General features: G+C 45.3%; 1 protein-coding gene across 1 annotated transcript in view; it reads right to left on the bottom strand.

The window, feature by feature from the left end:
- The window catches only part of WDFY4 (WDFY family member 4), a 229,231-nt gene that overhangs the window by 68,691 nt on the left and 132,542 nt on the right, over positions 1 to 27,998 (bottom strand). Inside the window, exons 36-42 of the mRNA XM_054983968.1 lie at positions 20,193 to 20,270; positions 17,772 to 17,975; positions 15,827 to 15,878; positions 12,056 to 12,204; positions 4,665 to 4,813; positions 1,933 to 2,053; positions 177 to 262 (exon numbers count right to left, since the gene is read on the bottom strand). Of these exons, the coding sequence (XP_054839943.1) occupies positions 177 to 262; positions 1,933 to 2,053; positions 4,665 to 4,813; positions 12,056 to 12,204; positions 15,827 to 15,878; positions 17,772 to 17,975; positions 20,193 to 20,270 (839 nt within the window). The remainder of the gene's footprint in view (positions 1 to 176; positions 263 to 1,932; positions 2,054 to 4,664; positions 4,814 to 12,055; positions 12,205 to 15,826; positions 15,879 to 17,771; positions 17,976 to 20,192; positions 20,271 to 27,998) is intronic.

Genomic DNA, 27,998 nt, shown 5'->3' with positions numbered 1-27,998 from the left:
TCAAAAATAAAAAGTAAAAAAAAACCCAGCCACAATAGGGCAAGGAAAGTAGTAAAACTCCCAAGCAATGGCAATCCAATGTCTGTGTTTGAAAAAGTGACCTGGCTAAGCCTACAGAAAAACTTGGAGCTGGACTGTACAAGCCTTAGGGGTCAAAGTGTACTCAAGAGATGTACCTTTTCAGGGTTTTTTTCCGGTCACTCTTGTGGAATACCAGGAAGACGGAGTAACCACTTCTGAAGAAGATTTCCAAGGCCACCTCCTGTGAGGACAAACCCAATGACAGCATTGTGAACTTCTAAAGGACAGAGAAGTGCTCCTCCAAAGCTTTAAAAAAGGATTTCAAGTCAAAGACTGTACATGTCATGGCCCAGTCTGGACTCAGTGAGGTTGAGGTCTCCTCCGGAGGAGAGGAGCCTCGTGTAGCCAGCCAGGACTCCTCAAGAGAAGAGGAGTTCTGTGTAGCCAGCCCTCACCCTGACTCAGCAGAAGCCGGTGATCAGGAGCAACAACTGCTGGCTGATCAGAGCTTACAGCCAGCAGGCGAGGCACCAGCACCCTCTGGCCCCAATACCACAGGGGAAGCTCAGCCAGGGACATCCCAGGCTATGGGTGCAGCCCAGCCAAGGACCTCCACCCCCCCAGGTTCACCCACGTCCAAAGAACACCGCAGACAATGCCAGAGATTGGAACTGCAGGAGAGACGGCGCAGTGCTCATCTCCTGAGCCAACGCCAGCTGCTGGAGAGCGATGAAGAGTAGCATCAGGATGGAGCCCCAGCAGCTGGTTGAAAACCACACCTGGCTATAAAAGCCAGTCTGGGGAAACTGCCAGGCATGGAAGCAACGTGTTGGTTACCTGCAACCACTTCCTGGAACCTTGTATCTTGTTCTTGCCTGCATTTTGACTTGATACCCTCATGCTCTGACCTACAGACTGGACTTGACTTGGCTTTTGGAGTCTGGACACATGCCTGGCATTTACTTTGTGCTCTGACTACAGACTGGACCTGGCTTTTGAACCTTGAACACTTCTTTGGCTTCATGTTAGTGCTTGGACTACCAGCTTGGGCGGGCCCAGCCCATGACAGTACATTCAGTATCATCCCAAGTCAGCCCTGCCCAGTATCCTGGCCAAAGCGGAGCATTTCTACAAAATATTAAGCATCAAACTAGGATGATCCTTACTAAAGAATGGTCAAGAACCGTACGGGCCAGAACCAGGACTCCTCAGATTTATGCAATGCTATTCCAAATGCTGAGTTTTCAGGGCTGGAGGTCAGAGGACCCCGAGGCTGTGGAGCCATCTTATTCTCCAGAATGACTCTACCACCGCAGCAGGCAGCCCAGTGATTCCCACTGACCCAGAAGATCTAGAAAACGTTTCCGGTCAGGCTGAGACTTTGCCAGGGCAGCAGCGCTGTCCAACGTGCCTTCATATTCCCCACCTCGAAGCTGCCTATAACTGATTAGAATAGCCTTTCCTAGGCCACAAAGGAGGCCAAACCAAATCCCCTTTTCTGTCACCCCAGGGAATCTAAATGCTTCGACTCTACTTTGCCTTCTCGTTAGACCCACAGTTTGTTTCTGTTCTGCTCTTGCTGATGCTGGGTTTCAGCGCAGAATTTCAGAGCCCCAGATTCAGGGAGATCAGGACAGAAAGCACCCCAAATACCCCTCTCGCCCCCCACATAGAACTGTCCTCCAAAAGGAGCCATTCCCATTTCCAAGCAAAGTGCTAGGAGAGGAATGGCTCAGAACATTCACATGCCTGTCATCCAAAGGGGCATTCATGTTCCATGTCCACACCCAAACCTTAGGCAGTTTCCTTCCAATCCTAAAGCCCTTTCTGAGCATCTGTTATTGACTCTGGATCAAAATGTGACATTCGTTCTGCAGCACCAGTAAGTTCATGATAATCGCTGATTCTTACCTGAAGAAGAAAGCGCATGGGGTGGATCTCTTTAATGTCACTGTATGAGTAGCAGGAACATGCAGGCCGTCCCGCGGCCTGCTCTTTGTGGCACAAACTATAAATGAACGATTCACTGATGCTAGAAGGAACAACAGGAGAGATGTACTTTAGATGAGCCCTGAAACCTGAACCTGGCCTTCCCAAAAGGAAGAGAAAACAGCAAGAGTCCAGTAGCACCTATAAGACTAACAAAATTGGTGGAAGGATATGAGCTTTCGTGAACCACATCTCACGTCTTCGTGGTATCTGAAGAAGTGAGCTGTGGCTCACGAAAGCTCATACCCTAACACTAATTTTTTTAGTCTCATAGGTGCTACTGGACTTTTGCTTTTTTCTGCTGCTACAGACAGACTTAATATGAGTGAACATTTTTTGTCTCTCTGCATTTTATGCATACCTGAAGTTTTGTTTTCATTCAGCTTTGGCTTGAATTTGCAAAGACAGACATTTCAAAATCTGAACTGAAAACTTAATTTTAGAGGATGTTAAATCCTTCTTTTTGTTAATAATTGTTGAGGCATGTATTATCCTACCCTGGAAGGAAGTGGATACAGGATGCATGGAGTGTTATTGGCATTTATAAACCTCTGGAATCTGCTGGATATTGAAGAAACACAAATGAGAGCCAGTTTGGTGTAGTGGTTAAGAGTGCAGGGACTCTAATCTGGAGAACCAGGTTTGATTCCCCACTCCTCCACTTGAAGCCAGTCACAGCTCTTGCAGAGCTCTCTCAGCCCCACCCACCTCACAGGGTGTTCGTTGTGGGGATAATAATAACATATTTTGTCAATCATTCTGAGTGCATGTTAATTTGTCCTGAAGGGTGGTATATAAATCAAATGTTGCTGTTGTTAGTATTAGAATTACTCAACATGAGCTTACAGTCTGTATCTGACAAAGTAAACAAAGAAAGGGGACCACAAAGAAACAAAAGAGAATGATGCAAAAACATAGGCAGGCAGATAAAATTGCAGAATGACATGTTATTTACAACAGAACCTTCTCTAACCAAGGTCAAATGAATTTCTCCACCCCAAAAGCTTTATTTTTCTTTCTTTTTTATCCCTCTCCTTACCCTTTTCTTCTCTAGTTTTTACGTTTTGTAAGGGAGACCAAAAAAGTATTCCTCCTAGAAGCCTCAGTATTAAACATATTTCCACATGCAAATGTATTTTTCCTAATATAAAATATTTGTGCACAGTTCCATAGCTCATTTACTTTGCTTTGCTTTGGCGTAGAGCCAAAATGTGCCTGTTATCAGATTGCTAATGCGAACTATTCAACACAGACATTTATGGATTAATGTAACATTAAATTAGGTAATGTTTTCTTTTCTGCCTAGAATAATTAGACGTGTTTTCAAGATGACAGATTAAAAAAAAAAACTTCCTACGATGCTTAGTTGGGGCAAGAGTCCAAAGAGAGTTGCTCCTTCTCATGTAGACAACGTAGTAAATCACTTTCAGCCAGTGGATATCACAAGGCAATGGGGATTTGGAATTTCAGGAGGCAAAGTTCACCCAGCATCCATCCTGCTGTATACTTTTAACATATTTGACCCACAAGGGCAGCCCCTACGTGGGGCTGCCCTTGAGCTTGACCCGAAGATTACAGCTGGTACAAAATGCAGCGGCACATATTATTATGAGAGTGCCAAATAAGGCACACATAACACCTTTCATACGCGAGCTGCATTGGAGTACCGGATCAGATTCAAGGTTCTGGTATTGACCTGTAAGGCCCTGTGCAGACTGGGACCAGCGTATCTACAAGACCATCTCTCCCCATATATTTCCCAGAGGACACTCCGATCGGGACAAACAGCTGTTGGTGATCCCTGGCCCCAAGGAGGCCCGCCTAGCCTCAACTAGAGTCAGGGCCTTTTCGGTCCTGGCTCCCACCTGGTGGAATGCTCTGTCTGCTGAAATCAGGGCCCGGCAGGACCTACTATCCTTCCGCCGGGCCTGCAAGACAGAGTTGTTCCGCCAGGCATATGGCTGAGGCTGGGCCTCTGCCAGCCTGGAAAAAAGGGGTATATAAATCTTAACCTCCCCTGTGAAGGCCGTCCACCATCATGTTTTAAATGTGCTGTTTTTAATGTATATGGATTTTTAAACTGTATTTTAATATGTTGTTATCCGCCCTGAGCCGGATAACATGAGGACGGAATACAAATCTGAAATAATTAGATAAATAAATAAATAAATAAATAAAATATAATCTCCCATATAAGGTTTTTTCCCCCGTTTGTGTGTTGCAAAGTCCTGCATGTGTCTTTTTGTGTGAATGGGAGAAAGTCCAAGGCACAAAGAGGATTCCTTACAGCCAGAGCGTTTTTTCTGGGAAAAGAGGTGGTGGAACTCAGTCAGTTGCCCTCGGAGAAAATGGTCACATGGCTGGTGGCCCCGCCCCCTGATCTCCAGGCAGAGGGGAGTTGAGATTGCCCTCCATGCCACCAAGCGGCGCGGAGGGCAATATAAACTCCCCTCTGTCTGGAGATCAGGGGGCGGGGCCACCAGCCATGTGACCATTTTCAAAAGGTTCCGGAACTCCATTCCACCGCGTTCCTGCTGAAAAAAAGCCCTGCTTACAGCACTGAATAATGCGGATCTTCTGCCACAGCAGCCACTTTATGCCAAGGCACTGTGGAAAGGCCACACATAGCCCGCTCAAGACAGGCAGTCACTCACCTGGATAAGCAGTGCCTTGTGCAGTAAACCTCTTCCAGGTGGGACAAAGTGAAATGCTTGCAGATGTAAAAATGTTTTTGACCAAAGAGAAGCACTCCTTCCAGAACCACATGCCCCTGAACAATCGCCACCGATTCTCTATTTGTAACCTATAGAAGGGTGGAGAGAAAGCACGTCACCTGCACAGCTGTGAACTTTCTGCATATTTCCCACTTTTTAACCCAGATAAAGGTAGGGATACATGTCCTGGCCTCCCAGCCAGAATCACAGAGGGTTGCAGGCTTTTCATGACTAGCTGCACGCTGGATCCATTTGCTTTGCAAGGTCTTAAACGGCACTGATTTCAGATAGGGTTGCTAGTCCCCCTTCGAAAGCAGGGAATTCTCCACCCTCAGCTTCCATTTCGAGCCACCGCTCTGAGCAGCGGCAGGAGGAAAGTAAAATAAAAAATAGCGGCCAGGCTTATGGTGTGACATTATTTTTCGTGAAAATCTGGAAGTGAAATCATACCTCTCTCGAATTCCTGCCGATTACAAGAGTTTCTGGCGATTCCTAGAGAGGACTTATGTCTGTCACTTCCAGCGTTTTCCCAGAAGTGATGTCACACCATCACCGACGGCCACTCCCCATGTCCTCATCCACCCCCCAGCTTTCCACTGGTTGCCAGGCCAGATCTGGCAACCCTATAATAATAATATAATAATAATATTTGATTTATATACCACCCTTCAGGACAACTTAATGCCCACTCAGAGCAGCTTACAAAGTATGTTACTATTATCCCCACAACAAAACACCCTGTGAGGTGGGTGGGGCTGAGAGAGCTCTGAGAGAGCTGTGACTGACCCAAGGTCACCCAGCTGGCTTCAAGTGGAGGAGTGAGGAATCAAACCAGGCTCTCCAGATTAGAGTCCTGCGTTCTTAACCACTACACCAAACTAGTTTCAGAAGTATCATGGATTACCAAACAGTCCATAACAGGTTACTTTTAGGAATATTACATTTCACAGTAGTGGTGGCTGTAATTATAGAACAGCTTATCTCAAGCAAATTCAGCAACTCTCTAGATAGGTAATTATGGCAGCGGGGGTGTGGGTGGGATGGCTGGAAGGACTTCCCTTGCTTGCATCCACATGTGCAGAAGAGACAAGAAGCATCCGGGTTATCAACCTCCGGGTATAGCTATAGTTCCCCCAGAATTACAACTGATCTCCAGAACAGAGAGGACCGAACTAGACTGATTAAAAAAGTAACTAGTTTCAACCAGAGATCAGTTCCCCTGGAGGAAATGACCGCTTCGGAGGGCATCACCTCTCCACTGAGTTACCTCTCTGTCCCTAGGCAATGCCTCCCAAATCTCCAGGAATTTCCCAAGCTGTAGCTGGCAACCTTAAACATCAATGAACAGCCACACACACTCAAAAGTAAATAAAGCCACAAAGCTCAGTCGTTTTTCCCAGTCGGTGATTTCAGTAAAAGACAGCCGGGACACACATGAGAGAGTGTTATACAGGTATTCTCACAGGGGGGGGTTGTTGTTGCCTAATGAAGCAGCAAAGAGCAGATTAACCAAGGCTGCTTTTTGTCAGTTCAGAACACGGACTCAGTTCACTGCTTACTAGAGTGATTATTCAGTGTAAGGTGGCATCAAAGAACTACATAATTGCCTTCAAAGGCATTTCTTGGGGCAAGATGTGTTGGACTCATCAATTTACTCAGGGAGGCATCAAAGGAATTAAAGTGAAATCATTCAGATAGCAATGTCGCCTGTGTATGTTTTTTTTAATAAAAGGCCACGTAAGATATTTGTGTTGTGTAAACATATGAATGGAATTAGACTCATCTTCCAAACTAACGTTCCTGTTCTTTTGTGAATAATACATAACTCAGGCATGGAACCAGGTCAGAAACTGATAACAAAAAGCTGTGGTCCTGAAAATACTGAAGAATTTGGAATTAGAGGCCGTTTTCACACTGCTTACCGGCCACGGAACATCGCGCCGAGCTCCTGGAACGACAGCGTCTTCCTGGTACAATTTCGCACGAGAACTACCGTTCTTGTGTAAACTGCACCAGGAAGACGCTGTCGTTCCGGGAGCTCGGCGCAATGTTCTGTGGCCGATAAACAGTGTGAAAATGGCCATTGACCACAAATCAGGTGAAGAACTATTAGACACTGCATAGTTTTCCATCCATACTTCAGTGGTACGTATAATTTCCACTTTCTCCAGTCATTGCACAATATCAGTGGCCTTGGGTTGACTTTTTGATTTTATATACAAATAGATTGTGTTTGGTGTTTTGTTCTCTGACACTGAACCTGTGAGGGAGAAGTGAAACTTTCATTGTACAGGCAGCCAGTACAGGCCGTTTTCACACTGCTTACTGGCCACGGAACATTGTGGCAAGCTCCCGGAACAACAGCGTCTTCCGGGTGCAATTTTGGATGAGAAGTTCTCACGCGAAATCGCACCAGGAAGACGCTGTCTTTCTGAGAGCTCGGTACGATGTTCCGTGGCCAGTAAGCAGTGTGAAAACGGCCACAGTCTGTGGTGGGCAAGAGGTAGAGGCTTTTGGTGCTGTGAAAATTGGCTCACAGAAATGCTCTGGTAAAAGGACAGGGAGTGTAGACAATTCTACTGGCTACTGTCTGTTGGTTGTTTCTGCATCATTAAAGATGTCATGTTTAATTACTTATTGCTTTGTTTCAGCAATGTGTCACCTCTGTGTTTGGATTTATGCTGTTTCCAAATTTCTGTGACCTGTACGCTATTTGGAATTTGTTCACTGAATGTCCTAGCTGCCAACTTATTGGCTTGCACTGTGTAATCTGCCTTGGGTCTCAGTGAGAAAGACAGACTATAAATAAATAAAATAATACATTTGAGCAACTTCCCCCTAATCCCAGGGCCTCTAGGTAAAGCAGGGTGTGTGTGCGCTTTGGCTCCTTTCTATCACGTATTTCCTTTTTTTTTTTCATTTAAAAAGAGGCCTCAACTCCACCCCTGATTGAAGAATCCAGGAAAAGAAGAAAAACACACTCATAATCCAATTCATGCCTTTCTGTGCCAGCCACAACCGCTAGCGCTAAACTGACAAACTGTTTTGCTGTAGTGATGGAGGCTATCAAACAGCTGGATGATTGCTTGCGCCCTACGAGAGCTTGTTCCGGCTCCATAGTTAGCAGACAAACCGAATCATCACATACTAACTAAGCATACAACAGCTAATGTAGCCCCCTACTGCTTTTTAAAATTCTACATCCACTTGGGCTGTTGCTCACGGAGCTTGTCTGGCATTTCTGACGGCCTCCTGTGGAGCAAAGAGGAAGCCTGAACACCAGCGAGCGAGATGATGTGTGTCAAGGCAAGCGAAGCCTGTCTTGGTGAGGCTTTGGCCTTCCTCTTCTAGTGGGAACAGCTTAATTGAGTTGTCTTGCTCTACAAGGAATCTAAAGCTGTAATAAGAAAGAGGTGACTAACAAAATCAGTGGTAGGGTATGAGCTTTTGTAAGTCACAGCTCATTTCTTCGGATAGGAAGTGGTGACTAACAAAATCGGTGGTAGGGTATGAGCTTTTGTGAGTCACAGCTCATTTCTTCGGATAGGAAGAGGTGACTAACAAAATCGGTGGTAGGGTATGAGCTTTCGTGAGTCACAGCTCGTTTCTTTGGATAGGAAGTGGTGACTAACAAAATTGGTGGTAGGGTATGAGCTTTTTTGAGTCACAGCTCGTTTCGTCAGATAGGAAGAGGTGACTAACAAAATTGGTAGTAGGGTATGAGCTTTCGTGAGTCACTGCTCGTTTCTTCGGATAGGAAGAGGTGACTAACAAAAATTGTGGTAGGGTATGAGCTTTCGTGAGTCACTGCTCGTTTCTTCGGATAGGAAGAGGTGACTAACAAAAATTGTGGTAGGGTATGAGCTTTCGTGAGTCACAGCTCGTTTCTTCGGATAGGAAGAGGTGACTAACAAAATTGGTGGTAGGGTATGAGCTTTTGTGAGTCACAGCTCATTTCTTCGGATAGGAAGAGGTGACTAACAAAATCGGTGGTAGGGTATGAGCTTTTGTAAGTCACAGCTCGTCTCTTCGGATAGGAAGAGGTGACTAACAAAATTGGTGGTAGGGTATGAGCTTTTGTGAGTCACTGCTCATTTTTTCAGATAGGAAGAGGTGACTAACAAAATTGGTGGTAGGGTATGAGCTTTCGTGAGGCACAACTCACTTCTTCTTACTGGAAAGCCAGCCATATATGAGATTACCTTGGGTTGGGTTGGCCTTTTTGTCAAGTGAGGCTGCTTAAGCCTGCTGCCTTCTTTGTCAAAGGGTCACATTGCAGGCAGTCACTTTGTACTCAACCTGGGCCGTTTCCACACAGCTTACCACTGCTCGTAACAACCCGGAAGATCGTGCAAAAAATGTGGAAGATCGCATTTTCTCACGCGAGATTTGCGCAATGTCACGTGACGTTGTGCAAATCTCATGCGAGAAAACGCTATCTTCTGCATTTTTTGCGCAATCTTCTGGGTTGTTACGAGCAGCGGTAAGCCGTGTGGAAATGGCCCTGCTGTTTTTGGACCAGATAGCTTCCGAGAGCCAGACAGCTGGGTTCTCTTCCTGTCAGTGCACACTGTGGATATACCTGCATCCAAAGTGACACTTCCTACTCACATGTTTGTGAGTAAATATCAACCCAAGCCAGGGCTTTTTTTCAGTGGGAACACAATGGAAAGGTGTTTTGGCACATGGCCAGTGGCCCCACCCCCTGATCTCCAGACAGAGGGGAGTTCAGATTGCCCTCTGCGCTGCAGAGCACTGCTGGAGGGCACTCTAAACTCCCCTCTGTCTGGAGATCAGGGGGCGGGGCCACCAGCCATGTGACCATTTTCACCGAGGGCGATTTAAACTTTAAAAAACTCCCCCCTTGTTCCAGCTGACCCAAAGTGATGTAATTGTGCGGTCTTGAGTTCTGCCACCTCTTTTCCCAGAAAAAAAAGCCCTGCCCCAAGCCAATACTGAGCTCTTGAGACAGTAGAGAAGAACAAGTGTCCAGTAGCACCTCTAAGACTAAGACAATTTGTGGTAGGGTATGAGCTTTCGTGAGTCACAGCTCACTTCTTCAGATACCAGAGCTCTTGAGAGTCAGACTGAGGTCAAAGTAGCTTAAGACAGCTTTAAAAGGGGGTCAGACATTCACAGAGGAAAGGTCCATCACCGGCTAATGGTCATGATAACTGAAGGGAGCTTTGATCTACAAAATAGCAAAGAGTCCAGTCCAGTAGTCCCTTTAAGACTAACCAACTTTATTGTAGCATAAGCTTTTGAGAACCACAGCTCTCTTTGTCAGATGAGAGCGATGTAAGAAGAGGCGCATCCGACGAAGAGAGCTGTGGCTCTCGAAAGCTTAAGCTACAATAAAGTCGGTTAGTCTTAAAGGTGCTACTGGACTCTTTGCTATTTTGCAACTACAGACTAACATGGCTAACTCCTCTGGATCTATGTCCATCTACGAAGGCAGCAAATCTCTGAATCCCAGCGCTGGGAGGATTCAGCAGGCAATTGCCTTGGCCTTATGCCTTGTTTGTTTGGTCCTCCAGGCACCCGGTTGACTGCTGTGTGAAACACGAAGCTGGACTAGATAGACCGGTGATCTTCGCTAGTAGGCTGTCTTTCTGTTCTTATGACTAAATCAAGCACAGGCTGTTTCCTTGCTTGCAACTGATATTCCGCGAATGGCCATCTGTGCAGACCCACACTTGGGATTCTGTATCTGCACAGAACATCCTCAGAATTTTGCCAGACCTCTGCCTTAGACCTTTTCCACAGGGTTCATATAGCCCGGCTTTGATGCTTTGGGGAAGTTTTTTCCCTCCTCCTTTTCAGCATTGTGCTGCATTTGTGCCTCCTTCCCCGGGTTTCCCCGATTTCTCTCTGACGTGTCCCAAACCTTTTTTGCTGCATGTGAGTTGGAAGGTCTTTCTCTCCACCCCCCATCACCTGCTGTGGCGGAGTGCCCTCAAGTCAGAGTTGACTTATGGCGACCCCCGGTGGAATTTTCATGGCAAGAGACAACCTCTGTTAGTCTGTTTGCCATCGCCTGCCTCTGCAACCCTCGACTTTGTTGGAGGTCTCCCATCCAATTACTAACCAAGGCCAGCCCTGCTTAGCTTCTGAGATCTGATGAGATCGGGCTCACCTGGGCTATCCAGGTCAGATCACATCACCTGCTACCTGGTCCTTTTAACTGGAGATGCTGGGGAACGAACCTAACAGAAGCTCTACCGCTGCGCTACAAGCCCTCCCACAGGGGCAGATAAAACTGACTCAATCACATGCTGAAGCCTCTTTGACTAGTATTCAAGGTGGTTTGGTTCAGTCAAGGTGTTTCTGTCCTCTGTTATCTCTTGCCATGTTCTTTGCTAGCACAGGAACAACCCCAAGAAGAATTAACCTCTAATGAACCACATTTTTATCCCCTCACGCAGCATTTCAATGAGGTATCTAAGCCTGGTTCTTGAATGCCTACTCCCTGCCCCAAACCTTCCTCCCTTTCCTGATTTGGAACACCTCCACCACACCTCTAGCCGATGACTTCACTAAATTTAAACGTAGAGTTTCCTATGATTCCTAGACCTATCCTATGCCACTTCCCCTAAAAACACTTAAAGTGGCAGTGAGCAATGAAGCTTGCCAGCGGGAGGATGCCCACCAGAGCAGGAGGCCTGGCAAGCCTAGCAGTTCATCATTTCTGGGGGAAGTGACGTCAGTCCTCTCTGGGAATTGCTAGAAACTCTATGGCTGCCCTCCCATGACCCCCTGGTCTCCAGCTGCCAAGCAACCCTAGTCCCGAAATCCTGATGCACAGAAAACTAGCAGAGAGGTTTTTCATAGAGAGCAGCATTCAGTCACGTCCACAATCTGAATTCCAGGAATAGTTCTGTTATGTGCATCTATTTATTTAGATGGGGGCTCAATATAATCTAAGGAACTTTCTTGTTCTACTTCTTTGCTCCCGATTAAACGTTCTCCCTCTCTCACACCTTTATAGAACTTTTGACACAATGACAGCGGTGGACTGGGAAGTTAAAGTGGCACAGGAGCAAGCCACGCTGGTAGGGTTGCCAGGCCAAGCCCTTCCCTTCCCAAGCCTGTCAATCAGTGAGAGGGTTGGGGGTGGGAATGCGATGGAGGGCGTGTGACATCAGCAACATTGCATCACTTCTGGATACAACCCAGAAGTAACAATGGTAGCTCTAGGAATCCTTGCAACTCTATGGTAAAACTCTATGGCTTTACTATAGTGTTTCTGGTGATTCTTAGAGCTACTGGAAATTTTCCGGTAAATGGCCAGCCCACCCCTGCTTCCCTGCTACTACGCAAATCTATCGTACCTTTTCATCCTCTGCAAACTCTTGCAAAATGATTCTTCTTTCCATGCATGCCTCCAAAAAGTCTTCTGAATTATTTTCAAGCAAGGAAGGAAAGAATGTCAACTGGTCACAGTCCATCTCTCTTTGTCCATCACTCAGCAGGTGCTCTTCTGTATGAACATGAAGGACAGGAGACAGTGGCAGCTCTGAGATCACCAAGAAATAGCTTTCCAACAAAAATACACTTTGCCCTGGGAACTAGCAGTGTGTATGTACAGAAACCCCCTCAGTGCAGGGCCTCTGCCCTGCTCTGGTGCAACAAAGAAGTCTTGAACCTTTAATTTGGCATGTAACGGGTCTGAGCAGACTGAGAAGTCTGCCTATTCTTCTTTCTCCCCAACACTGCAACTGGAACAGACCGATTCCAGAATAATGAAATGAAAAAAACAACAACAGAAAACAAAAAGAGTTGGGAAGGGGGCCAGTTTTTGTAGAATGGAACTGAAACCTTTTATGGACGTTTTCAGACACAGAAATGCTGCTTTCTGTGCATCTGTGAATCTATTCTAATCTTTGAGGTGCCACAAGACCCCTTGTAACATTTTCACTTTTTAAAAACCCCTTGTAATTTTTTTGGCGTAGCTTATACCCACCCTGTAATGGTTTGTTTGTTTGTTTTTAAACCTTTTAAACCTTGTATTTTTGATTTTGGACTTCAAATTCAGCTCCTCCTTACTTTACCTTAAACTTATACCTCAGGAGGCTCTGATCCTAATAAACACTCCTCATATTTCTACTCACACACAGTTTAAGTGTTCTCTACTTTACCCCAAGCTATTACCTCAAGAACACCTTCCCCTTTATGTTTGTGTGACCTTTATATTGCTGACTCCCTGACTTCCACCAAAGGTTTTCACTGCCACCAAAGGTTTTCACCTACTTGTTGTAACTTGTAATATAGGCAGGGCTCATTTTGAGGGGGAATGCAGTTCCAGCAGTTCCTCAAACTAGGTCACATGTTAGGTGGCCCCGCCCACCTAACACTCGGCCATTTTGGGCCCATTTCGTCCTGGATTGGGGCCGAAACAGCCCGGATCAGGCCTCCGACGGGTGGTGGATCACTCTCCTGCTCAGCAGCCTCCTGATCCTGACCATTTTGGGCTCCTTTTTGTCCATTTTCAGCCCCTTTTTGCCATTTTGGGCCCGATTTCAGTCCTGAATGGCCAAGATTGGGTCCAAAACAGCCAGGATAAGTGATGCCAGGGGGTGTGGCATATGCAAATCAGTTATGCTAATGAAACATTTCTGGTGATGCCAAGGGTGTGGCATATGCTAATGAGTTATGCTAATGAGTCCCTCCAGCTCTTTTTCTACGAAATGACCCCTGAATATAGGCTTTGTTATATATGCTAGTGTGACAGAATGGTCAACACGTGAGGGTGGTTGTGAGGGGGAAAGGATCTTTTTTTAAAGTAGATTTTATTTGTAGGTACATAAGCTTGATGGTTGCAGAGTTTCGATAAGCTCACCAGTTTCAGGATAGTACTTAAGCTTGCTGGTTTAAACAGTTATCTATTCTGAAGGTGTTTATACGGACTGAATTATGCAAAGTACTTTTCCATACAGGAACTCAACACAAACTTAGATTCAGGCCTTTCCACACATCTTGCCTGATTTCATGAGATCAATTTCTCAGTCAGATATACACAAACTTTTTCTCCCAGGAGCACGCATAGTTTGCCTGACTTGGAATAATCATCACTCTCTCAGACATACAGTTTTCCTGTCTTAGACAGGGTAAGTTCTTCAAATACCACACTTCAAATACCACACAGGTACAGACTCTTTTAGAAACACAGTTTCATTAAACTAGTCAGAATAAATTATTTTCAGAACCACACAGACATTCTCAGGCTTCACACAGATTGCCTGACTGAACTAGAACAAAATCTCTTTCAGGCTTCCACACAGGTTGTCTTGCCTGCTTCCCTCCAGAATGAATATTTTATCTCAAACACTCCCAGCTCACCCGTCTAGACCAGTCTGAACACTTTCTCTCAGCACACTCCCTCAAGAAATTTAAAAGCCCCACACCAGCATGCAGAAATCAAATCTGAACTATTCAAATGCAAAACATTACACTTCTGTTTATTTCTGACTAGATCTCCTGTAACTTTTCTTTTTTTACATGCAAGGTTGCTAGGGAAGGCGACTGGAAAAGTGCTGCATGTTTTCTACTGCTGGGCTAATCACAGCAAGGGGATTTAGTGAAGTTGGAGGGAAGCAATACAGTGTGGAAAGGGTTAAAAACCCTCTGTCTCTTAGGGCCAAGCTACACATGACGGATGACACTTGAACGGCAAGTGTATTTCTCCCTGTTCACTTGACCTCCACAAAATCCACTTGCCGTTCAAGTGTCATTCGTCATGTGTAGCTTGGCCCCTAGTTACTTTGACAACCCAGTTCAGACCTCCCCACCCCCAGCCTATGGTTACTTTGCTCTTTAAAAGTACCACAAGAGATTACCTTGTCTAGTTTGGCCCTGAAAATAACTTACCTAAAACCACCTAATTCATTATGGCAGAGTCCGTTTTCTGCATCACTCAACTGGTCACGTCTGGTACTTTTTTTACACTAATTTTTGTAACCAGTCCTATGGCTTTGTTTATGAGATCTCTCGTATTATTTGATTACATTGTTTTACCGTGCAATCTACTTTGAGTCTCTGCAAGACTTTGCAGACAGTGGCGAGAGAGACAGCTGCTGTTGGCATTTTGAGAGAGGGACAGGGAGAGTGCATTGGAGCTTGAATTTTCTTTGGGTGTGGTGGGATAGGGATCTACCCTTTCAAGTTCCAAGGCTGCTGCCAGGCTCTGGGGCCAAGCTATTATTTATTATTGGTACCTTTCTTGGTGCCTGCTCAGGTCAGGTTTCTGGGAGTGGTGCAGTAGGGATCTTGACTTGGATGATGGCTGGACGAGAGCCTGCTGGCCCCCACAAACAGCCAACCACAAACATGTTCGTGAACAGGGCCATGTTCATGGTTGTTCGTGAGTCCCTGTTCGCGGATGGCAACGAACAACGGACATCATATTCATTTTTTTTCTGTTTGTGCCCATCTCTAGTCGAGAGCTTTCCAGTTGTTCCAGTGTACAGAATGCTTAGAATTTTTGACTTTAGGTAGTATACCAATGGTCCAGAAGTAAGAGAAAAATCACTTCCTTAAAAATTAGGGTAATTACAACTTGGGTCTGAAAAGGAAACGGAGTGGGCATGTATATTTAAAATGAAACATGATACTGGTTGCGCTCCATTCATTGAATTATTTTGAACAATTTTAAAATATTTTGAAGGTGTAGGACAGTGAATAAAGGATGAGTGAAACAGGGCTAACCTTATTTCAAGTTTTTACGTAATGCCCACTGTCAAAATCTGAACGAATTTATTGTAATTTATTCATGTTGTAATGCGCTCTGAGCCCGTTTATGGGGAAAGCGGATTTTAAAAATTCCAATAAATAAATAAATACTAAATTGCGGGCCACCTGTTACCCTCGGAGAGCTTCCAAAAGCCCTTGCCTACCTCAAGAGAGCACCTGCATTTACAAAAGCACCTTAATCAAATAACATTTACTAAGCTTATCGGGTCAATTTGCTCTCTGTTGCAAATTCATTCCACGGTGGCTTGCTCTACTGTTGCCCAAGTACTCAGATGCCAAACAGATACTTCAGAGCTGGAGTCATGCCAGCCTGCTCCATATGGCCCCATGCATCATCGCCGTGCTCCTATTACCTTGTCTTTCCTCAGGAGTTGGAACAGATGTGCTCTCCTGTGTTTGGTGAGCCTGGAAAAAAAAGAGATTACGCAACTGCAATGGAAAAGAGAGCAAGATCAACACACCAGGGCATCAAAACTCAGCATTCTTACACACAGTCCACACATAGTCCACAGCGTGAACTGAGCATGCTCCATCCTGGAAGCAAGGCCTGGAAACCAGAACTCCTCCCCATGTCTTCAGGGATCAACTGCCCACAAACATGGAGGAGCCACTTGGCTAGCATAGCTAATAGCTGTCAGTTCTCAAAAGAGGTCACATGTCAGGTGCCCCCGCCCACCTGACTCTCGGCCATTTTGGGCTCGTTTCAGCCTGGATTGGGGCTGAAACAGCCCGGATCGGGCCTCTGACGGGTGGTGGATCACTCTCCCACTCAGCAGTGGCCCGACCCTGACCATTTGGGGCCCCTTTTTGGCCATTTTCAGCCCCTTTTTTCCATTTTGGGCCCAATTTTGGCCCTGAATGGCCAGGATTGGGTCCAAAACAGCCAGGATAAGTGATGTCGGGGGTGCGGCATATGCAAATCAGTTATGCTAATGAACCACTTCCAGTGATGGCAAGGGGCATGGCATATGGTAATGAGTTATTCTAATGAGTTCCTCCAGCTCTTTTTCTACGAAATGACCCCTGATTTTATCTCTGTTGAGACTGCAAGAAAACAATTGCAAAGTTCCTCCTCCTAGATCCCCCAGCGATCCTGCACAGATCTGTCTTTGAAAACTACAGTTTCCAGGTAAAATTGTGTCCCCAATATGTTAAAAAACACGTCTGGCATCACTTGAATCTTAGCTTTAAGACAAACACTTAAGGTCAGACATCATGTATTGTTGGGAGCAGCTGGGTTTACATTTCAGGTAAGTGACTAACTACAAGTGAGGTATAGTAGTCCAGGTACTCCTTCCTTCAGAAGCCAAGAACGTCATGCTTACTGTACCTTCATCATTCCTATTACCCCCCCCCCCTATTTTTCATTCTTTGGGGCTCAAACTTCATTTCACCTCTTGAGCTCTCAAAGTCTACAGAATATATCTTTGATACAACCGCATGTTTCTTTGTGCCAGGATATGGCAACGCTTGTTCTGCTTTCAGTTTGCTTTCTTGTTAATAACAACAACAACTGATTTATATACAGGACAATTTAACACCCACTCAGCATGGTTGACAAAGTGTGTTATTATTATCCTCACAACAATCATCCTGTGAGGTGGGTGGGGCTGAGAGAGCTCTGAGAGAGCCTGTGAGGTGGGTGGGGCTGAGAGAGCTCTGAGAGAGCCGTGACTGACCCAAGGTCACCCAGTTGACTTCAAGCGCAAGAGTGGGGAATCAAACCTGGCTCTCCAGATTCGAGTCCTGCTGCTCTTCACCACTGCTCCAAGCTGGCTTTCACAAACCACCTTATACTCTCATAAACCACCTTCCACCACTTTACTCAGGGGCTCCCTTCAGTAACCCCAGCACCAACGTTTCGGCTTCTTGTTTCCTCCCTGCACGTGTAGTCAAGCCTCTTAACTTCTTTCTTTCCCTTACACGGGGGAAGGGTTTAGCAATCCCTGATATTCCTCCAGAAGCACCTCTCCACTCTGAACTCAGTCTTAGGCTGATTCCACACACATTGGATAATGCACTTTATCAATCGTTTGAGGTGGATTTTTTGTTCCGCACACAAAAAAAATCCATTTCAAATTATCTATAAAGAGGATTGGAAGTGCATTATCCAATGTGTGCGGAATCACTCATAGGAAACTTTATCTTTGCTTAAGACTTTGGAGAACTTATTCAAGGCTTCTAAGAACATGTGAGTGAGCTAGCTGGAGAATATTCCACAGAGGAAAGTCATTCCCCATTCACAGTTCTGGGAGGCTGATATTGGTAAAGTATCCTGAGGAGAAATTTCTCACGTACCTTGTTCTTTGTTGCCACGGCTGTGTGATCGGTGATGTTAAACCAAATCCTTTTCCTCATCCGGGCCGGGCCTTCATACCTATCCAGAATCCATTTTGGAGCTGAGAGCACCAATGAGGTCCCCGTAGGGTCCTCTCTCCTGAAAAGCTGTTCCTCGAGGTCTGCCCAGGCTTTGGCCGATTTATTGTGGATGCAAAGTAACCTCTGGTGAAGGAAAAGACTCACTCATTCACACTCTGAAGCTGATGCCTCGCACTCTTTCTTAGAGATGTCTCTCTACACGACACATCTGACATGCGAAGAACATGTGCCCGGAGATGGAAGGTTAGCCAGGAAGGGTAGATTAAAGAGACAGAACTGGCGGCAGGACAAAGGCTTTGCTATATACTGTGGAGCTGTGTGAAGGGGTTGTGATATGCCAGAAGGGAAACTTCAGCCCATTCTAACCTCTCCAGGCTCAAGCCCGGCTCTGGAAGGCAGCTCCAGCCCATGTCCATTCCTGGCTGCCCTCTGGTTGCCATCCCACACTGTTTTAGACTGGAGAGGTGAAACCGACAGAGGCTTCAAGGAGGCGAAGATGAAATTGACCAACCCTCTGAGGAGCAATCTTCACTGGCTCTGTCTTTTTAAACTAAGCTTCCCGGCTAACATTGCATCTTCCTACACTTGACAAACATGAGCCAAGGTGTCTCGTGTAGAAAGACTCTCAGTTGAGGCCCACAGAAGAGAAAAAGATAATGATGCACTTTTGTAGGACACCTATCAGGTCTGTGGGGCCAGTTTCGTTTATTTATATTCTGTCCCTCAGCCAAAAGTACTGTTTTGTCACCCAGAGCAGTAAGACAACATCCTCTGCCTCTTCTTGCACTGCTGGTACCTTGAGCAAGTCTTTGTGGGGAGGGACATTTTAAGGTTATCCAGAAACTGCAAGGTGTACATGCCTTCAGTGGTTATTGGGGAAGGGTGATGTGATTTCACTCGGTAGTATTTTCTTGCTATCAGAAAATATTCCAGCGTATTGAAGTTGAGCTTGCAAACTTCTTGGACAAGTGCCCATCTTTTAGGTGTTACTCTGTTAAGGTGACAAACCCAGCGCAGACATTCAATCAATTGTTCCTTGAAAATAATAATCTTGCTTTCAGCAATGACATTTTTACGTTTCATAAAGGAGCACCTTGACCAAGGGAAACTGCAAAAAGTAGCTATCTTTATTCCAAAATGGAACAAAAATGAATCATCAAACTTGGGCTTTGGGAAACTCGAACAAGATATGCTGAAAACTTTCCAGCAAACATATTGTGTTTTTCCTACAGAAAATCAATTTTTAAAACTTTTCTACCCACCCATTTAACACACTATTTGTCCTAATAATAAAAATATGCCCTCAGCATTTTAATTAAGAAAACTTAAAGGATTCCATCATTATGAAGCATAAAGTATTATTAAAACGGAGGTGTTTATAAAATCGTCCCTGTCACATTTTGGAATTTCATAGGAAACATTTACTGGGATGAAACGTATCATGACAGCCAGTGTGATGTAGTGGTTAGAAGATTGGACAAGGGATTCAGGTTCGAATCCTCACTCTGTCATGGAAGCTTGCTGGGTGACCATGGGCCAGTCACACACTCAGCCTAACCTACCCCACAGGGTTGTTGTGAGGAAAAAATGGAGAAGAGGAAAACAGATTTTGCTCTTGCCTGCTTCTGGGTAGTGACTGTGGAATCTCATTCAAGTACTAACCAGGGATGACCCTGCTTAGTTTCTGTGAATGGATGAAATCAGACTAGCAAGAAAGACCGTTTCTTTAAATGCAAATATGAACAATGAATGCTGATGCTCCCATTCTATCTAGGTTGTCCTAAAATAGCAGGTAGGCAGGACCGAAGCAAAATCAAGTTGTACCTTTTATTGAGGCCAACTCAAACGACACAAAACATTGTGCTAGCTTTTGAGTTTTAATGAGCCCTTCATTGGGCAGATGTTACAAGAAATTAAAACGGTGGTATTAAAAAAGCTAATTTTCCAGGTCTAGATCTCAAGAGCTTGTCATGCCCACCCTTGATGGTGGATGTTGGCAGGTTCACAGGTTGATCGCTGTAGGCGTTAGATTATAGACTTGTGTTCCAGGAAGCAGAAACACATAATGGTTGAGTCATCTCATTTGAAAAAAACAGAGTCCAGCAAGGTCAAATTTCTCAGTTAGAACTGGCTTGAACAAAAGGGAACCTGCTCTTTGTTTACTCTACGCATTTTAGCCATTTAATCAGAAGATCAGGGACCTCCACGCCCTGAAGGTTGACCAGATGTCTGCTCTTAACTAAAACTATAATTTGGACTTCAGAAAAACCCCTGAGGCTCTCTTGCCCTTGGTATTTGCTGTTCAAGTCATCCTAGGACGACAGATTTGTGGTTCCTTACCTGCAACTGGTCCTTGTTCAGAATTGCATAGAGTTCTTGGCCACTTCGCCTGTATTTCTCCAAATGTAACACAAAGTCCTGATGAATGCAGAGAAAAAATGACAATGCTTTTGTGAGTGCAACAAAACAGTGGCCTTCTCGTCTGAGCTGGTTTTCCACCACCAGATCTGAAACCCAGAGCTTGCCTTCACAGTTTTGAAGAGCAAACTGCTTTGGGGAACAGCAGGGGCATATCGGTGAAAGGTTCCTATGCGGACCCAACAGTCTGAGGGCCAAGCTACACATGACGAATGACACTTGAACAGCAAGTGTATTTCTCCCTGTTCACTTGCCCTCCACTCAATCCACTTGCCGTTCAAGTGTCATTCGTCATGTGTAGCTTGGCCCCGAGCTTTGATAAGAAACTTGAATCTCAATGTATCATTATTAGAACAAATTATGAAATTGAATTATTTAGTAAACAGTAGAAAATAATTGTATGTTTAGCCTTATCAAGTGCTCACATATTTAGAGAATATATCGTCTAGACTCACATGTACTACTCCCAGTTCACTTACGCTCCACTTGATCACATGTGATCAAGTGGAGTGCAAGTGAACAGGGAAGAATACGTCTGTTCACTTGCCGTTCAACTGTCATTCGTCACTTGTAGCTTGGCCCTGAGTCTGTTCACTTGCTGTTCAACTGTCATTCGTCACTTGTAGCTTGGCCATGAGTCTGTTCACTTGCCGTTCAAGTGTCATTCTTCACTTGTAGCTTGGCCCTGAGTCTGTTCACTTGACATTCAACTGTCATTCGTCACTTGTAGCTTGGCCGTGAGTCTGTTCACTTGCCGTTCAACTGTCATTCTTCACTTGTAGCTTGGCCCTGAGTCTGTTCACTTGCCGTTTTCAACTGTCATTCTTCACTTGTAGCTTGGCCCTGAGTCTGTTCACTTGCCGTTCAAGTGTCATTTGTCACTTGTAGCTTGGCCCTGAGTCTGTTCACTTGCCGTTCAAGTGTCATTCATCACTTGTAGCTTGGCCCTGAGTCTGTTCACTTGCCATTCAAGTGTCATTCGTCACTTGTAGCTTGGCCCTGAGTCTGTTCACTTGCCGTTCAACTGTCATTCTTCACTTGTAGCTTGGCCCTGAGTCTGTTCACTTGCCGTTTTCAACTGTCATTCTTCACTTGTAGCTTGGCCCTGAGTCTGTTCACTTGCCGTTCAAGTGTCATTTGTCACTTGTAGCTTGGCCCTGAGTCTGTTCACTTGCCGTTCAAGTGTCATTCATCACTTGTAGCTTGGCCCTGAGTCTGTTCACTTGCCATTCAAGTGTCATTCGTCACTTGTAGCTTGGCCCTGAGTCTGTTCACTTGCTGTTCAACTGTCATTCGTCACTTGTAGCTTGGCCCTGAGTCTGTTCACTTGCTGTTCAAGTGTCATTCATCACTTGTAGCTTGGCCTTGAGTCTGTTCACTCAAGTGAAGGAGAGAGGGGAGAGAATTTGAGACTGCATGCTTGCCTAACATGGCCTCAGTCATGGTGGTGAAGGTGGAGAATGGGGTCAGGGAAAAGATTAGGGCTGTCCATCACTTTGGAAGGGCTTTTTATCCCAGCTCTTTTCTTCTCTGTTTACTATGCTGTAGTTCACGAGCACTGGGTCCTGTTCTATAATGTATTGCCTGCAGAGAATGGAGCTATGGAACATTATCCCCTTTCCTGTGCAGTTCACCCTACCTGTATTAGGAGAAGAACCTTCAGAAACAGATTATAGAATCATAGAATCACAGAATCATAGGGTTGGAAGGGACCTCTAGGGTCATCTAGTCTAACCCCCTGAACAATGCAGGAAATCCACAACTACCCCCCCCAACTGCCCCAGTGACCCCTGCTCCATGCCCAGAAGATGGAGAAACACCTCCAGGATCCCTAACCAAACCAGCCTGTGGAAAATTGTTATCTGACCCCAAGGTGGCCATCGGCATTACCGTGGGCATGTAAGAAGGTCCACGAAAACCAAGCACTGATGTAACCCTTCCTGAACTTCCCTTTCATGATCTGCCCAGGTTCACAGAATCAGCATTGCTGTCAGATGGCCATCTAGGCTCTGCTTAAACACCTCCAAAGGAGAGCCCACCACCTCCCGAGGAAGCCTGTTCCACTGAGAGACTGCTCTAACTGTGAGGAAGTTCTTCCTAATGTTTAGCCGAAAATTCTTTTGATTTAATTTCAACCCTTTGGTTCTGGTCCGACCTTCTGGGGCAGTGGAAAACAACTCTGCAACATCCTCTATATGACAGCCCTTCAAGTACTTGAAGATGGTTATCATATCACCTCTCAGTCGTCTCTTCACCAAGCTAAACATTCCAAGCTCCTTCAACCTTTCCTCACAGGACTTGGTCTCCAGACCCCTCACACTCCTCCGGACACATTCCAGCTTGTCTATATCCTTCTTAAATTGTGGTGCCCCAAACTGAACACAATACTCTGGGTGAGGTCTAACCAGATTACCTCCAATCAATCCTAGGGCTGTCTTCAATAGGAGGCAGGGCCCTGCTGCCCGCCCCCCCATTATCTCTGTCAGTTGGTCATACAAAGTCCAGGATGGTGGTCAGGTTTTGCTTTTACTGCAGAAATATCTTTAAGTAGGGCTGTTTCCACACTACTCACCTTCATCCGGAATGCTGTGGAACGTCGCGAAAAAAAAGCGGAAGACGCGCGAAAAAAAAGCGGAAGATAGCGTCTTCTCGCGCAACATCGCGCAAAACTCGTGCGAGAAGATGCTATCTTCCGCGGTTTTTTCGCAATGTTCAGCAGCGTTCCAGATGAAGGTGAGTAGTGTGGAAATGGCCCAGATGCCGTCTCTCTGATGTCAGTCCCTGGGAGGGTTTTTTTTTTTGCCTGGCAACCTTACCCCACAGAATGTAACGGGAGCCACTGAGGGCTAGTCCAATCCTTTCCTGCTTTATTGTACCCAACAGCTCCAGCAAAGCAGCAGCCACCATGACTAGTTATTTAACACTGAGCCAATTTAAGAAAAGAGGGTGGACAAATTAACCCAAAGCTGGAAAGCTGAGCAGGAAGTGCCAGCCGGGTTTTCTCAACCAGCGGCTTTTCATCGTACTGAGCCGGTGCCACGTGCCCGTCCATTCTTCACAGCAAAGTGCCTGGCTGCCATTCGTGCTGAGTTCTAATTAAGTTAATGTGCCGCAAGGTCTATGTGGTGCCAATTGATGCTGGCTGGGATCCAGCCCCGCGCCCGTGCTCGGCCAGTACCTCCCCTGCAGGAAGCCCTGATATGCCACTGATGGAACTCATTACACTTCGTTTGCTATAAGCATCATTAAGCTTGTAAGCACAATTGTGGCCTCACAAAACTATTCCATAACTCATAACAAAGTCCCATAAAGAGTGACCTAGAAAGCAGAAGCCTCCTTCCTCGGTGAGATGGTGCGCCAACGGAGCATGGATCAGCCAAGAATCTAGTTTCAGCGTCTAACTATGCACACTGGTCCTTGCCACGCACAGAAGCAGAGCTGCATTCTCTGTGCTGTGATCCCACACTGCTGAGAAGCATGTGTGACTTTAGCCAGTGCCACAGAGTGCCTGGGTCTTTCTGTCTGGCTAGCATCCCACATGGGGATCTTGACTTCACACATACGCACCAGAAGAGTAGAATCAAAGCACATGGGAAACGTTCTCACATTGGAGGCTGTGCATGACAGAGGGAGTGTTTCTCAAGTCTTGAAGCGTAAGAGAAATTTTATTCAGGAAACAAGAGGTTCACAGAGAAAGAGAATTTATGATGGTTTTAGCGTTAGGGCTAGGCTGCATGCTAGTAAAGGACAGCAGATATCGAGTTCAACAGGGACAGAGACAAAGTGGAAGCCTGAGTGACACAGCTAAAGATTTTTCAGTGTTTTGAAGCAACTTCTAGCCCTTCCCGAAAGATCTGTCTAGCCGCAGAAAATGATCTCAGGATTGGAATGCGTTTGGATCTTTATAAAGATTTATAAAAAGTGACTGCATATTAATCCACACTCAATATATGGCAAATAAAGAATGCATCCATTTCCGCTGCTAGGTTTGTCTGCAGTTTTGAACATATATTCTTGCCTTTTACTGATATAATTTCCCCCCTATTTAATTCTACCTCTGATTCTAGCTCTCAATAAGGTTGAATGCAAAATTGAATCTTTGTTTTTGCTTCTTAGGGACAGTTGAGGACATGTGCGGCTTTTCCTCTTTTGTTCCATGCCTTGTTGACACAGCTGTTCATAATATGTAGCAAACCTTAATTCTGCTTTCCAACAATCTACTGCTTCAACCATCAAGTGTCTCATAGACACTGGCCCTCTAGGTGGCATTGCCAAGCATGCTTCGTTCCTGGAACCCCTATATGGTTGGGAAATAGCAAAGAGAATAGAAATAGCCCTCCAATTCCCTCCTTCCCACATAGCTCCATGAACTATTTTTATGAGAGGCAGCTGTGAAGAAAACACAAGCATTGTTGTGACCTTCTGGTGCAACTGTTTGATGGAAAACATACCATGAGGTGAAAAAAGAAAAATCAGAGTATTGCCTGGACATTGATAAGATCTACTGAGGAAAGCAGACAGCAGAGTAAGGGCCAAGCTAGAAGTGACGAATGACACTTGAATGGCAAGTGAGCAGACTCACATGTATTCCTCCCTGTTCACTTGCACTCCACTTGCACTCCACTCGATCACATAGTGGAGTGCAAGTGAACAGGGAGGAGTACACGTGAGTCTGCTCACTTGCCATTCAAGTGCAACTCGTCACTTCTAGCTTGGCCCTAAGAGCTCTGATCAGCTCGATGGCCATTGATTTCAGTGATCAATTGCAGCCATTAACGAGAAGAATCTCTCTGGTATTCTATGTCACCTTCCATGTCTCTAGGGCAGCCATTTCATTTCTAGGGGCACCAAATTCTTCCTTTCGCGACAGGCCAAATATTGGCTTTGGACAGAGCTGGCACAAGAAAGTACTAGACTTCCTTCCAGTACCTTTCCTATAAGCCGGAACCACATCATTGTTTTGTTCAAAATGGGCTGACCACAATTACTTAACCTATAGCTGATAGTTGGGAAAATTTTGCCATCTTCTGGGGATGGAGCAGGGGTCACTGGGGGTGTGGGGAGGGAAGCTAGTTGTGAATTTCCGGCATTGTGCAGAGGGTTGGACTAGATGACCCTAGAGATCCCTTAAAGGTAAAGGTAGTCCCCTGTGAAAGCACCAAGTCATTACTGACCCATGGGGGGACGTGGCATCACGATGTTTTCTTAGTAGACTTTTTCCGGGGTGGTTTGCCATTGCCTTCCCCAGTCATCTACACTTTACCCCCAGGGAACTGGGTACTCATTTTACCAACCTCAGAAGGATGGAAGGTTGAGTCAACCTTGAGCCGGCTACATGGACCAGGCTTCTGCCGGGATCGAACTCAGGTCGTGAGCAGAACTTGGACTGCAGTGCTGCAGCTTACCACTCTGCACCACGGGGCTCGTTAGAGATCCCTTACAACCTTATGATTCTATGATACGGTTGCATATTTCTGTGACATACACAGGACTTTTAAAGATATCCAAGGAGATGTGAGAATATCCATTTTAACAAACCAAGTGGAAGTTATCTCAGATCCTTTCAACATTTCAAAAAAGGTAGTGGAGCAAGGAATTCAGTCACATGTCCTTAACTCAGCCTTCTGTTTTCAGTTAGGCAACAAATGCTTTAATTGCTCCACCTCTCAAACAAATTGGCCATTTGGTGCAAAGTTTGCCGAAACCGAATTTAGACGCTACAGAAGGCAAAATGTTCTGTTCGGTACTGTGATGCCTTTGTTCAATTAGTTGCTGATCGAGTTGCTCACATCTGGCTGGACTGGATGCCATCACAGAGGCAGATTCGATACAGTCTGGCAGGAAATCACTACTTGTCAAAACTGTGTCAGTCATTTCAATCAGTTCTCCCTGACAGATGTAGACAAGGAACTTGAAGTTGCAGACCTCACAGCAGGCAAAGGAGACTCTTGCCCATTATGATGGATTAAATTACACGGCTATCAGTCAGAGATCCTCAATGCCTCCTCCTTCGAGGAGATCAAATACATTAACGTTTTAAAGGATGTCATAGTATGTACTGTTTTTATAAAGTTCTGGGCAAAGACGACCTTGCTAATTTTTCACCGGCACCCAGCTTTGTTTTGTTTCAGTAAGACTGTTGAGAATGTCAGGGCAGATCATCTCCAGGTAATCTTGGACGAAGCGTTTTTCCTTGGCACTTCACCTTCTGGCCTCATTATGGGATAGAGATCGCTTGGGTTGCTCAATCCTTTGCCTGTTTATCTGCTACTTCCCTGTTGATCTTGTTGGATCACCCAAGTTTTCAATAAGGTAAACTGCACTCTTCTTTTGGACCATCTAGAACATCTAATAAGAGGCTCTCATATGGTTTTGTTGCCTTCTGTTCTGTTATTTTGTTTATAGGTGCAAAAAAGACAGAGCCGTTCCAGAGGAATCCCGGACAATAACGGCAAGTATTCACAACAGTATTCTCTTTTTTATTATTATTATTATTTTTTAATATCTAACATAAAAAAAACTACAAAAGACTACAAAAGTATAAAGGGGAGGGGGAAAAAAGGGAAGGGAGAACTGGGAAAAGGGAAAATCAACATACAATCAACAAACACTACACTACATGTCTTGTATTCCCTTCACGCTGCAATTTTTCTTAAAAGTTAACTTTCTAATATGCTATCAGATTGGTAGGTCTTATACAATACAGATTATATTCAGGATCAGGACTTCTTCCCCCCCCCTTGCGTCTCGGTCTCAATTCTCTCTGCGCAGCTGGAGCAGCTGCGCCCGCTCTTTCCTCCCCCCCACTTTCCCCTTCAGACTTCGAACTTTCTTCCTGCTGAAACTCCTGATGGTTGAACAAAAAGTCTGTCAGCTGCGTGTCCGATGTGATCTTGTACGTTTGATCTTTATATCTGAACCAGACGCCTTCTGGAAACAGCCATTTATATTTTATATCACATTTCCTCAAGAAAGCCACAAGTCCTTTATGCTTGAATCTTCTTTTACGAGCCAAAAATGGAACATCCTTCAATATTTTAACCTTATTGCCCAAATAATCCAAGTCCACATTATACGAATTGTCTAAGATGGTGTCCCGAGTCTTCTTAGATGAAAAGTCAATAATAATCTCGCGAGGCAGCTGCCGCTTCGTTGCATACTTTGACGATGTCCGCCGGACTTCCAAAATATCGTTTTTTATCTCTTCTTTAGTTGCCTTTGCGAATGGCGCCAAAAGTCCAGACACCAAATCTTTTAAATTTTCACTTTGCTCTTCTTTTACATTTTGAAGACGCAATACTGTTTGGGCACGGTCCACTTGTAATCCTATTATTTGATTCTCCAAAAGCTTCACTTCCTTACTTGTTGCTTTCATGAGTACTGCGTTCTCGTGCGCAGATTGCTCTGCTCCAGTTGCTGTTTCTTTAATGGCTTTAATGGCCACTGAATCAACCTTTTGCCCCATTTCATTCAGTTTCGCTACAAAGGGCTACACAGCATCGAAAACTGCTCGTCTCACCAACTCTTCCAAAGTTTCCCCCTTCCCCTGTAACGTCACCATCACCGATTTACTCATTGCTGGGCTCTGCTTTCTCGTTGCCATCTTAGGGGGGGGGCGCCAACTAAGTTCTGAAACTCGGTACAGGGGAAGAAGTCTGCGCCTTTTTAGCTTCAATTCCCACCGATCCTTTGCATACGCTTAAAAATCAGAAGGGATTCGCTTACTTA

This window comes from Eublepharis macularius, chromosome 6, assembly GCF_028583425.1.
Source record: "Eublepharis macularius isolate TG4126 chromosome 6, MPM_Emac_v1.0, whole genome shotgun sequence".
In the NCBI taxonomy this organism is placed as follows: Eukaryota; Metazoa; Chordata; class Lepidosauria; order Squamata; family Eublepharidae; genus Eublepharis; species Eublepharis macularius.
Note: the sequence above shows the minus strand (reverse complement) of the source record. Positions and strands in the feature narration are given on the sequence as shown.